Here is a 13,145-nt window from a genome sequence, read left to right on the forward strand (position 1 = left end):
GGTACTGCTCATAGGTGAAATGTTCTTTAGTACAAACTCAGAGCTGAATGAGTCAATCTTAAGACTAATTGTGAACAGCAAGTGAAGACCTATAGGATGTGAATTGTTTCCCACAGACGTTCTCTGTTGAGGACAGAAAATACAGTGATCCAGTGCGATCCTTAACAGACAGCGCCACTGCATAAGTTCTGTATGGGTCCTCCATAATGACAATAATACAGCGAAGCTGACAAAAGCCACTGTGTAATAACAGCAGTCTCTTGTTTACTACAAAGGCCTTGGCTTGCTTCTGAGTAGTGAGAAACACCTCCCTGACAGCTCTTAAATATACAGCTATTTAAAATGTCTTTAATGGAGTATCTGCAACAGATTTCTAGGTGACTTTGTCCTCTGTACAGTAACGAGGTTCAATCATGTTTGAGACTCAGGTTTCAGATTGTATCTAAAATGTGTGGTCTGTAATGTTCAAATTTAAGCAACATTTTTGAAGATTATATCTAAGTTTGCTCATCCTTCCTCTGAGTGAAGTCTGAGAGCTGGATCAGCATGACCTTTGAAGCCAAGGACTAATGCTGACACGTTTTAAGGTCAAATTGCACAATACCAGCCATTAGTCAGCCACCAAATCAATGTAGTGTTGCAGTTTCTCACTGTGGCCACTGGAGGGCAGTGAACACACAATACCTCACCGATAATTCCAGCCAAAACCTTCAAAATAAACAATCAGAGATAGCTGTGCTTCTGTGCACTGCCAAGTATCTATATGCAGGTAGGAACCTTCACAAAGGTAGTATGTATTGCATTATTTATTGTATGCATGCAGGTTCATGTTATTTCATAACAAAGGGTACATTATTGATACAGATTAACATTAGCACAGCATGACAGTGAATAAAAATATGTATAAAGATGCATGTGTTCTTCCTCTGTTCATGTGAAAGGTCTCTTTGTCATTAAATCTGCTGACTGTCTTAAGACTGGGTCTTGGGGCAAGAGGAAAAATGTATGATCTTTGTACCACATTGAACTTCTGATGCAAGAACCACATCTCCTGGTGACAGCACATATCAATAAAGCTTCCCATACACATCATGTACCTAAAGAGATGAACCTTTAAATTAAGCTATTATAACTATGTTATGATGAGGAATGCACCTCTCTGTTTGTTGAAGAGGAGGTCAGTATAGTTAACCTGTGGCTTGGACACTGCCAATTGCTTGGATCACTGATACATGCCAGCTGTTTGAGATAAGAACAAACCACACACTGTTTGTCAGCGAACATTCAGAAAAAACAGCTGAACTAAGTTCCATGGATGTGCACTTGCAAGCTAGAGTGTAATTGTGAGAATACAGGTCATCAGTATGTTAACAGCAGGCCTGATTATAAACACGTCCTTCCCCTTAAAGCCCTCTCACACCCCATTCACAGATGTGTTTTCAAGTAACACTGAAAACCAAAGGCAACTGCAACCAAATGCATTTTATAATAATACTGTGTGTGTGAGAGAGAAAGAGATAGACACTGACACTGTGACATTACTACGTTACTTAGATGGAAAAACTTACTTAGGACGCACAGCACTTTTTGAATACAAAATCACAAAAAACGAATGAGAATAGTATTAATACATAACATGTTAAAACAATGTAAAACAGAAACAAAACATATGTAAGAAATCCTTTGCATATAGGCACAACTAAGATATAAAGGCTATTATTAACACAAATGGGGAAATAGTGTAGTAAAAATATAGGCCTATATATGCTCCTAGTGATTCTAATCTAGATTACAGTTGGTTGTAGTAAGTGTGTGCTCATGCTGTGTCAGTTGTATGTCAGCAGATGAAAGTTTGGCCTGTTGCTGGCTGTGAGTCAGAGTTTCAGATAGTTTTCACAATTTTACTCACCGTTTCACTTTGGCCTATTTCTCTCCTAACTGAATTTCATTTTCTCGGCAGGCAGACTGGTCTCAAATCCTGCCATTTGATCCTACAGTAAGTTGCAAACTATATACAGTAAGTGGGCATTACGTCTGCTGGCTGAGCTAAATATTTAGTTGTCTCCCTGGCAACAAATTCATTTCTATTTTGGTCTGGGACTCACAGCATTCCCTCTCACAGTCAGACTCAACACCACCAGATTACAATATAACAGTCTGATGTCAACAAACAATCTATCACTAATTATCCTCACTTCACTAAGGTCTGCAATCACTTGTTAGGCACTAAATTTATGCTCAATAGCTACACTTTGACTTCATTGGCCGATGTGCTCTAGTGGCCTGATTGTATTCGCTGCTTCAAATGTCGCTCAGGTTGAAGGAACCTCCCACACTGTATATATTCTCCTGTGCAGTGGGGTGAGGCCCTGCAGCACTCTCACTCCTTCTCAGTACTTGACTGACTACATCTGCAAAGATGATGAAAGTAAGTCGAATTTTGACAAAAATATTGTGCTCCTGCTTTGCTTTTACTGTATTTTATGACTTAGATGGACGAGCAGCGTTAGGTCATATTTTAAAAGTGACAGCTGCTTGACATGTGCCAGCTCACTCTATGTCGATGAAACTGAACCTGCTGAACTATGCTTTAACTGAACCAGCTCATTGCACTTTAACTGTGTTTTTGTAACTTGTGCTTTTGAGAGGTCTGGACTTTTGGATTTCTTTGATTGCCTTTTATGGTCAAAATATTCACCCCAGAGCACACATGCATGCACATCAGTCACTTAATGTGAATAAAACATAAGTCCGCTGTTTAGGTTGCTTCATTCTTCCTGCAATTTAATTACATTGCAACGGAGATGCTTGTTAACATTTGTCCAGTTCATTCCAGTCGTCTCAGTCTCATTATCTGGAGCTGAACACACGCAGCAATGCATTCTGGCCTCTTTGGACTCAAACTGAGTAGATTACAACAAAGGCCCAGTATCATTCTGGGTTTTTTTTGGCTGCAGGGGTAAACATGTGTTTGGAAAGGGCACAGCAAGAGTGGGGGTCGGAAGGCTTCAATTACATTAAAGGATAAAAGGAAATAATGTCATCGTGTGGAGGATAAATGAGACTGTAATTAAGTTTATCTCTTGGAGTGAACAAGTGAGCAGTGGCAGATTGTGGAGGCTGTTTATTCATTCAGTTCTATCAGAATAGAATGTCTCTGTCACTGTAAAAGGTCTATTTTGTATTATTGTGTAGAAAGGATGACAGTTATTTTAGAGTAAATTATGTGGTAGATAGATGTGCTGTACATACTTGTGAGTGTTTCTAGTCAGTCAGCTGGATTTTGTCCCTCTGTCAGCGAGAGGTGTAATGAATTGGCATCTCTTACACAGTACAGTATGCAGATTCCTTTAGACAGGAGTGTCTGTGAGAGATGCAGGGTATCCGCCAGCTCTGACCTCAGCTCAGCCCCACACAGCTCAAGCCCCTGTGCCATATGTTATTCACGCACTTTACAGTTGGACTCTAACATGGAAAGAATGTCATACCCATGTTATTCTATCCCTTTACCCTCCCTTTCATTTCATGGTTTGGTTGATCTTTCAGATGCAATTTTTTTGGTTATACTGCAGAATTGTCCTCTTGTGTTCTGCCAGAATCAACATATAGCAATATCAGCAAGGATTTTTCTCAACAGCTGCAGCACATACAAATCACACAAGTGAACACATGAAATTTCTTGCTCCTGTCCCCTGAAAAGCTGGCGAGCATCAACCTCTGAAAGGCATTGATTAAGTGCAATGACGTTAAAACATCTATATGTTTCTGTGTTTCTGGCCAGAAGATTAATGATTGCAAAGTACTAAGCGCTGGTGTCTGAGGCTGCCTCTACTGTGTCTAATCTGAACCAGATTTTTCCAACATCTCATAACCTTCTACTTTAACACACACGTTTAACTATATTGCGAAGAACTGCTATTCTTGTACTTGTTGCCAATGGCGACAGTTAACAGTTCCCCAGATACATCATTTGACAAAGTAACAAAGTGTTAAACAGTAGTGAGCTGTGTTTCACAACCAAATAATAGATTGCTCAAGTATAATTTCCTCATTGTGGCACATCTCAGTATTCCCCTGCCACATGTACAGTAGCAACCGAGCAGAGGATTTCTGCTGTGGTCGACCGTTTTTCCACCGTGTACTAGCAGTTAAGTATTGCACTTAGGAAAATATTACTCAGTTTAACAACGGTCGTCCCTCATCATTTTTCAACATTTTTAGCCTCGTCCAAAATCTGGAAAAGGGCCGTGGCAACAGCAGGACAGGAATGAGCTGGAATCTTTGACCATTCAGTCAATGGGAGTGTAATTGAAAACATATGTTTTGTAATTTGTTAGGATGAAGTGAGGACTGGAGAGTTGGCTGAGGCTACTGCTGCTGGGGTTTTTTGCCTGAAGCTGCAATAATAATTGGATCTAGTAAAATCCAGTAGTATTTCCACACAATAACGTACTGTATCACTACCCCCCCCCCCTTCTTTTTCTTCACAGGGTATGATCATAAAGAACATGTCCTTCAAGGTCGGGCAGACCCTGACCATTGTTGGAGCCCCCAAGTCTGATGCTTCAGAGTAAGCACTCATGTAAATCACTAGCTTGATATTTTGAAATAAGTGCATCACAGTAAAAGTGAAACAGTTAATCTCTTCTTGGTGCTCAGGTTACATAAACAGTAGTTTACACCTGTATTCCAAAAAACAAATGTCATGCTTGTCTAAAGAATGCTATTCTTTTATTTGGATGTTTGGATATCTTACTTTTGTCACACTTAAATCAACATAATGATATCAGGACCAAGTACTTTCAATAGACGTCTGTGTAGGGTATGATAAGGTAGCTGATGTGACATGATACTGTTTAGGAAGTAAAGTCACAAGGCTGAAACCATGTTCCCACAAAATGTTTAACATTAGGACAGAGAGCGTTCGGTATATGTATATACAGTATATGTCTCTTTGTTAGTTACATCACAGAAGGCGGCTGAGGCTTCAGGAGTACAACTAATGAAACATGTTTCCTTACAATTCTTTTTCTACTTTCTGTGCTTATTCATGAGTGCCGTTCTTTATATAAACACTAACACTGAGATGGAGGTGGAATGTATAATCAGTTACAGTCAGTGACTACCTTAATTAACTTCCCCTCAGCAACGTGGGGGTGATGAAGATGATGGTCAGCAGTCAGCTGTGGTTGTCCTCTAACCCATTTTGAATATAAGGAGCCATATCAAAATGTAATAAATCTTTTTTTGTTATTTTGTGCCGCAGTTTTGCAGTGAATATTGGACCCAATGATCAGGATATTACTTTTCATATGAACCCTCGCTTTAACGCCCACGGAGACGAGAATGTGGTGGTCTGCAACTCTTACGAGGGAGGCAGCTGGTGTGAGGAGAGCCGCGAGGGAGGCTTTCCTTTCAACCAGGGAGAGGAGTTCAAGGTGAGAGGTCCTGAGTGTGGACATAGTCTAACCTAGTCTGGGATGGAAAATGTGTGTCACTGTACCTCTGATAGCTTCACCGTAATCATTTGAGCACCAGTTTATGGACTCACAGAGATCTGTTAGAGCTATACCTATTGATGTTTCATCAGATAAACTATTTCAAGGTATTTATAATGATATGGTACAGCATGCTGGTTAAGTTTGAAATATCCACCATTAAATACTTTGTCCAAGAATGGAGCAGAAGTTCAATATGTAACATCTTTGTCTGCATATTCTTCCTCTTTTTCTCTCCATCTTTGCACACATCCTCCCATCTAGATCACCATTGAATTCACCCCTACAGAGTTTCATGTGACTTTATCAGATGGCTCTTCAATCCACTTCCCCAACCGCATGGGTGCCGAGAAGTACTCGTTCATCAGCTTCGATGGGGATGCTCGCATCAGAAGCGTTGATATCAAATAAACCTCCACCCTGCCCGGAATTGTTGGATTGAAATTCAGTTTTTCTTTTTCAATTAGTCCAGCATTTTCGTCACATATATCACCAGCTTTTAAGTCCCTGAATACATATGGTATCAGTAGTGCCTTACATGCTTATCACACTATATGTTATGCAAGAATTTAGCTTGTCGACATGTGCAGATGCAGTCAACCATAGACAAAAAGATGGATAGATAATATAGACACACACAAAGTCATAATACTCAGTTGCACACACAGAAAAGCATAGAGTAAATATTGTAACTACATGTCCTTGCTGCAAATTTGACAGAGCTACTGACCGAAAAGCAAACCAAACATAAAGTAGTCCCAAGCCCATGTTATCTGACTGTTATTTGCTTTGCAGTTTGCAGTGTTTAGTGAAAAAGTGCCACATAAAATGTGATCAGTTGTTCTTTAAGGTGCCGTGAAATGCTGCATGCTCTCTTGTTTTCCCTCCCAGACATTCCAGATTTATAACTGAGAACAATTCTTGCCTTTACAACATGTATTAAAGCATGTCCTTTTATGATAAACATGGACTTTGAATCCTTTAACTTGTTACACAAGCATATTATCAATCAAAAGCCCTCCTTGGCCCACTCTATATTTTAAGTTCACCTTAGTGAGACAATTACTCATCTATAAGAAAAATATACTGAGACCACATCCCACCTCCTTGCAACAACTAAACTGCCGTCGTCATCACTGTAGGGGGGGTTGTCTTTTGACCAGCAGGTGCTCCAACTGAACAAGACATGAATCCTCAAGCAATGAATCCAATTTCAACACAGTTGGCTGGAAAAATTCAAGAATTCAACAAGGCTTTATCTTAGTTCCCTTTCTTGTTCTGTAAATAGTTTCTGTTTTGTGTTACTTACACAAGCCAAATACATAAGTAAGTAAATAAACACGTAATTAGCCATGTTAGCCAGTAGATGTCGCCATTGCTACATTAATGCAATTTACTTGAGTCTTGAGGATGGTGGGGAAATGTTTCAGGTCACACATTGGTTACACAACTTAAGTGACTTTTGGATCTATGCCAGCGGATTATGATCCCTGTGAAGTTTCCCCTGTGAAATTGTTTGTGTCCACACAGTTATGCAGATGTAGTCTGCCCATTTCTTTCTGCCATCAGCTGAGGTCAGAACTCATGACTCCATATTGACTAAACCTTTTTTGTCCATTTTTTGACAGACTTAAAATGGTGTAGATGTACAATAATCAAGGGAACTGAGACACTTCCAGTGATAAAACTTGAATTGTGCAAACGATGGTACAACTGTGAAGAAGATAGTGAGGTGATGACATCTTAAACACAAATCATATAATCTGACAGCTCTGATCTTGCTGACCAGACTAATGTGTTGTACATGCAAGGAATGGCACACAGGTGGAAATTAAATCTCTGCTGTATAGTTCCAACAGACATCATTTTTTTTGTGTGTGTTGAGAGACTCGTGAGTATTATTATAATCTAATCTGATGTAACAGAAGGCAATGTGTGTGAGGCTGATTTGAGGAGAGACGGATAGAGGAGAGGAAGTGAAGAACAGAGCGTATGCGTGAGAACAGGTTCCTAGGCTGACGGAGTCATGACGGACGACCTTTCCTTTCTTTTGTTTGTCAGGATTCATTAATAGTGGTGCAACATGAGTCTGTGTGTGCCTTTTAAACATCTGATCAGTCTGACATAGTTTCTCCAAGACATACATCGGCGTGTGTGTACTGCATGTATGTACTGCATGTGTGTGTGTGTGTGTGTGTGTGTGAGGTAATCACAGCCCCGAGGCAACCTGCCAGTGTCAAAGGTGCTCTCTCTGGGGGAGGAGAAGGAGCAGATTTGGTTGCCATGATGACCGCAGTTCAGACCCTCTCCTCTTCTTCCATTCTCCACTCCCTGTATCTCTTTCTGTCTCACTCATGCTCTTTTCTTCTCTCTCCCTTCCTCTGCCGAGTTGTCTCTCTTATTCTCCCCCTCTCTCACAGCCTCTCCTCAGCTGTAACCTATCCCTTTTCCCGCACTCTTAATTGGAAATAACTCATTTTAACACTTCCCCTCTTCATTATTTTGTGGCAGCCAAGATCAATATCCAGGGTTGTGTTGTCAGTGTACTTGTGTGTTTGTGTTTGTTCTGCATCCACTTAGATAATTTGAACAAGGCTTGAGACTCACCTCTACTCCTGACTCCTTTTGTTCACGCCTACAGATGGTAAAACAAATAGTATAAGGTGTGTGTGAACCTTATTGACCAGTATATGTCAAAACCTGTGTACCACTGTGTGTGTTGTTCAGACTCACTAATCCATAAATCTCCTTTCTTACAAAACACTGTGATGCTTGTGTGAAGGACAACCCTCCAGTCCTTCCACACACATCCAATCAATCACTGGGCCTTTGATTAACACATTCAAATCACCTTGCTCACAGTAGGCCCTGGAGGAACACACACACACACACACACACACACACACACACACACACACTCATATATGTAAATGTGTGTGATTTCAGCAGGCAGACAGCAGACATATGCTGTGTTGTCAGTTCAGTTCAGTTCAGAAATCTATTTCATTTGATGAGTATTGCGGATGTTTAACACATCCTTGTGTTTCCTTCACCTGTGCCTTGTCACTTATTCAGTGTGTGTGAGTAAATGTGCTGAAATGTGTGGAATGGAATGATTCACCTCAGCTTACATAAAACCTTTGTCTATATTTAGCGCCAGCATGACTCCAGATTTCTGCACCGAAGCTATCAGCCACACATTGAGATGTGCGTGGGCCCGCCCTGAGCTGACTGCGGTCCTGGATTCATGTTCTGCATGCCTGCCTCACCTCAGGCTTGGTTTTATCTTGGTAACATGATCATACATAAACTCAAGACAACCTGTTGGGTTACAGTGTAATGATAGTGTTACCTTGGGGAGTAAATAAAGTGGTGTGTTTAATGGTGTATTTATTTGTACAGACACCATAAAATAAAGAGATACAAAACATAACAGCTGTACAAGAAGAAGACAGAAACCCTAGTGGGCCTGTAAGAGTTTTCCCCAAAGAGCACTGAAAATCAAGTCCCAATCAGAAACACAAGCAGAAAAATAAATGTGAGTTCCATGTTTGTGGATGGTAAGCAACTGAGGGTAAGGGGTGTAGGACAAGAGGGACACAAAACATCCTCAGACACTTGTTTGTAGAAATGTTGCTTTATGTATTAGAATGAGTAGCGCTGTGGATGATTGTATTGGGCAACATAAAATTCAATGAATAGAGGTTGGAAATGTGGATGGAATGCAGTAATCAACAACAAGCCATTTGAACAAACACATTTAGCGGATTATAACAATTTTATCACTCTGCAAACTAGCTGAATGCTTGTAGTACTTTTCCAGGTAAATTTTCCAGTTTTCAAGGTATTAAGTTGACTGCATCTGACAAACTCCTAATCATCAACAATTATTAGTGTAGCATTACACTTTTTTATTCTTTCACCTATTTGGAAAATGAAGAAGGCCTTTGTTAATAAATACATGTAAGTGGGTTAGATGCAGAATTAAATTATAATCATCTTCAAAAAGAAGAGCTATTAAGTGAGACAATGAAACAACATCATTGATATAATAACAAATGTCCAAAAATGGAGCCTTGTGGAACTCCATATCTTAATTGGTCCTTAGGCATCCGTGAATACAAATATATTAAATATCATGGATATTAAACACAAATTCATGATTATTTCTGACAGAAATGTATCAGCTAATTGTAAAATTGACCAGGATACTCATGAGAGAGATTCTGTCGGAAACCAGACTGGTGTTCACATAAATTGTCATAATCTTTCAAATGTTTAGCATTCTTTTATTACTTTTTCAAATTTCTTTTCACGGCCTCACGTTTTTGTGGATGTTAATGTGCTCGTTTCATGTTCAGAATATGATCTGTTTATTATCTGATGAAGACTTATCAAAGCCCCTTGATTTCCTGTTCAGGATCAAACTGCTGCCTCATGGAGAAGAACTTTTGCAGTTCTTCATCTGCTATCTGATATTCAAAATGGTATGACTGACACTGATATTCTTTGTTCTTTGCACTGTGGCTGATAAAACCTGAGCTGAGCTGTGACCCTGTAACACAGCTTGATTCTCAGAGGAGCACCAGACTGAGAGAGATCTATCGTAAACGTGTTTCCATCTGGTGACATTAAAGGGCATTACTGGAATCCAGTAATGGTTTGTGGTTGCAATTTAGTTTAGTGCCAGTATGAACATACAAAAAAATGCTTGTTTGTGTTTAATTGGCTGCTGCATTTGCTGCTCCTGTATTTGTGAGGAATACAATGTAGGAGTCAATCCGCAAAGGTGGAACCCCCAGGGAACTTTCCATTTTGTCATGTGCAAACCGCAGAATAGCCCTGACAGCTTGGAGAGTACACTGTCATTGACCTGCCCTACAGTGACAGTGTGTGTGTGTGTGTGTGTGTGTGTGTGTGTGTGTGTCTGTGTGTGTGTGTCTGTGTGCAGACATGTGTATGCACAGCAGCGCAGGTGACCTTTTACACAGAGTAAGCCCTTTCAAACACCAAATATCAGTCCCTAACTGCCCTGCACATAGATTATATTTGAAAGCTAATGTTATCAAACCTGCTACAGCCTGCACAAACAGCTAAATGAAATAGGTGAGGCAGAAAGAGAACATGTAAAACCTGTGTCTCTCGTTTTATTCAGGGGACTGACGTAAAGCAATAAATGTGCAATCTCTGTGTCTGCATGCATAAAAATATATGAACTGTATACTGTATGTTTGTGTGGGTGTGTTTATGTGTGTGAGAGAGAGAGACTGTGCTTCTACAGTATGATGCAGAGTTCATCGCCTATAACCTCCAACCAGATTTGTAATGCACCTCACACACACTGTGTCAAAGTCACTCACCTTGTTTACTTGAGTTGTCTCCTGGGGTGAAGCTCATCGCCACAGTAATGCTAACAGACGAGGACTGACAACCTGGCTGGTGTGATTTCAGTGACTTTTAAATACCAATCCAAAGCATACAAACGTCAGAAATTTCACCCTACCACTCTGCTGTATTCCCACAATACATCAAACCTTCAGGGTGTGTGGCAGGAAGCACTGGCCTGGCTGCTCCGCCACATCACTGCAGGCTTACACTGCAAATATAGTTATAGACTTGTATGCTTTACTGAATGTGCATTTGTTCTTACACCACTGATAATGAACTTTTCTTCAGTCAATGTACCGCTTCCCTAGCACTTACTCTTGATGCCTCAGGAACATTCACTTATTTTACAAAGTCACTTTGGATAAATGTGTTTGCTAAATGCTTGAGTTTTAAATTTCATTTGGGCCAGAGTCTGCAGAATACAAATAATGGATTTGTAAGTCAAGCCTCCATTACAATGCATTGATCTACTTTTATGTGCATTCCGATGGGAACATAAATTCACCTCTAGCAAGCACGTAATGAGTCACATTCAGGCCATGCCTTCATAATTTAAATGCCAAGTCCACCCTAAAACAGAACCTGCATTTAATGTCTCCATAAACTTGGGAAGCACAGTCACGATGCTACAATATTTTGAATCTGACCACCTCTTGATGCAAATGAATTAAACTTCTAATCCATCAGGCACTACTGATGTTGAACAGAGAGTTATTTACTGAGTGCTGATTGAATGCTGGTACTCACACTTCCAAATATTCTGGCTAATTTTGATGTACCCTTAACATCAAGTAAACTGTGGGCTAAATTGTGGGAGTTGTATGATTCATATTTGAAATGTGTCTGTGAGAACAAACACTACACTCTGCATCCAGGAAAAACAGGTTCTCCTCATTCTAACAGTCCAGGAATAAAAGAAGATGCTTCACAAATGTTTTGTCTTCAGACTTTGTCAGAGCAGAGCTGTCAAATGAAACATTGTTCTAAATGACAAAACGGAGCTGACAAGAAAACACATTGTGATTGTGGGTGTGCGTCAGTGATAAAATAAGCATAAGGAGCCATAAGCTCCACTATGGTGTTAATCCAGATAGCACCCTTGTTAGTTTGCTTACTGTTGACTGTAAAAGCAGGGAAAGAATTTCAAACTGAATGTTCTTTGACGTCCTCTTCCCCATCTGTCTGTTTAGTGCCATGTTGGCTTGCCTTGTCTAGCAGCTTGCATACACATGTCTTCCTTATTGTGTCCCAGTTGCTTTTATTTATAAGTCACTTCCATCCTCTTGTATTACAATGAGAGCTACATTCACTATGTGTGTGTTTAAGTGCATGCATGCTCAGCGAGGGAGCGACGCTGATCAATGAGTGTGATGGTCTCCGGTGTTTCTGTGAAACATGCTGTCTGAAGATCTTTTGAATTGAGTAAGTGAGGAAATTGAGGTTTTGCTATTTTATCAAAGAATGATCGTCTAAATGAACCAGTGTGTTCTTCCTGCTCAATCCCCTCTCTGGTTTGCCATGTGCCTTTTCTTCTTTCAATAGCTTGTGGTCCCTGAGTCTATTTTTGCAGAGACGACTGTGTTGTATTTTTGCAGAGACGACTGTGTGGTATTTTTGCATGTTCCTGATTTTTTGACAAAATTCTTTTCTGTTCACCTCTCTTGTCCCTCCTCCATACCTCACCTGATCTCACCTCCATACCTCCATACCCCCCCCCCCCCCCCCCCCCCCCCCCCCCCCCCCCCGTCACCTCGGCTCCTTTACGCCCCTCTCTGAACTCATCTCTTCCTTTATCCGCTCTGTTGCCTCTCACCACCACCTTTCTCTCCCTCAGCCTCCATATCCCAGCGTCTCTGCAGAAATGCTCCTCATAATCTCACCCTTTTTCTTCAGGTTTACTCATACTCGTCCCCTCGGGCAGGGTGAGTCAGGTGTGACCACATCTCTGGTTCCAAGAACTGCCTGGGTTAAACATCACACACACACACACAAACAAACTCCAATCTCTGCACTGATCAGCACACATTCCTCAGGTTTCTCATTCACACATGGGTTTTCATATCTACCTGGCTCTCACTCCCACACCAGCCGTGCTGTGGTCGCTTTCCTATCGCAGTCCGGTGTGTGCATACACATGCACGTGTGTGTGTGTGTGTGTATGTGCTTGCATTTTCAGGTGTCTGCACTGTTCAAATTATATGCACGCTGTCAGTTTGAATCAGTGTGTCGCGTAGCTCCATACACCCACACAGTGAGTGT

The 13,145-nt window shown here is 40.8% G+C and overlaps 1 protein-coding gene across 1 annotated transcript; it reads left to right on the forward strand.

Annotated features, from left to right (window-relative positions):
• Nucleotides 1-2,378: 2,378 nt before the first annotated feature.
• Nucleotides 2,379-5,928, forward strand: LOC139300248 (beta-galactoside-binding lectin-like). Its single transcript, XM_070923272.1, has 4 exons — nucleotides 2,379-2,428; nucleotides 4,491-4,570; nucleotides 5,267-5,438; nucleotides 5,763-5,928. The coding sequence occupies exons 1-4, from the start codon at nucleotides 2,420-2,422 to the stop codon at nucleotides 5,907-5,909; spliced, it is 408 nt and encodes a 135-aa protein (XP_070779373.1). The 5' UTR covers nucleotides 2,379-2,419; the 3' UTR covers nucleotides 5,910-5,928.
• Nucleotides 5,929-13,145: the final 7,217 nt, after the last annotated feature.

The sequence above is a fragment of the Enoplosus armatus genome, chromosome 17, assembly GCF_043641665.1.
Source record: "Enoplosus armatus isolate fEnoArm2 chromosome 17, fEnoArm2.hap1, whole genome shotgun sequence".
Classification (NCBI taxonomy): domain Eukaryota; kingdom Metazoa; phylum Chordata; class Actinopteri; order Centrarchiformes; family Enoplosidae; genus Enoplosus; species Enoplosus armatus.

Excerpts from the sequence above, each read along its gene's own strand:
- LOC139300248 (XM_070923272.1), top strand. Across the intron at positions 4,571-5,266 it reads CCCAAGTCTGATGCTTCAGA|TTTTGCAGTGAATATTGGAC; the intron begins GTAAGCACTCAT and ends TTTGTGCCGCAG. Across the intron at positions 5,439-5,762 it reads ACCAGGGAGAGGAGTTCAAG|ATCACCATTGAATTCACCCC; the intron begins GTGAGAGGTCCT and ends CCTCCCATCTAG.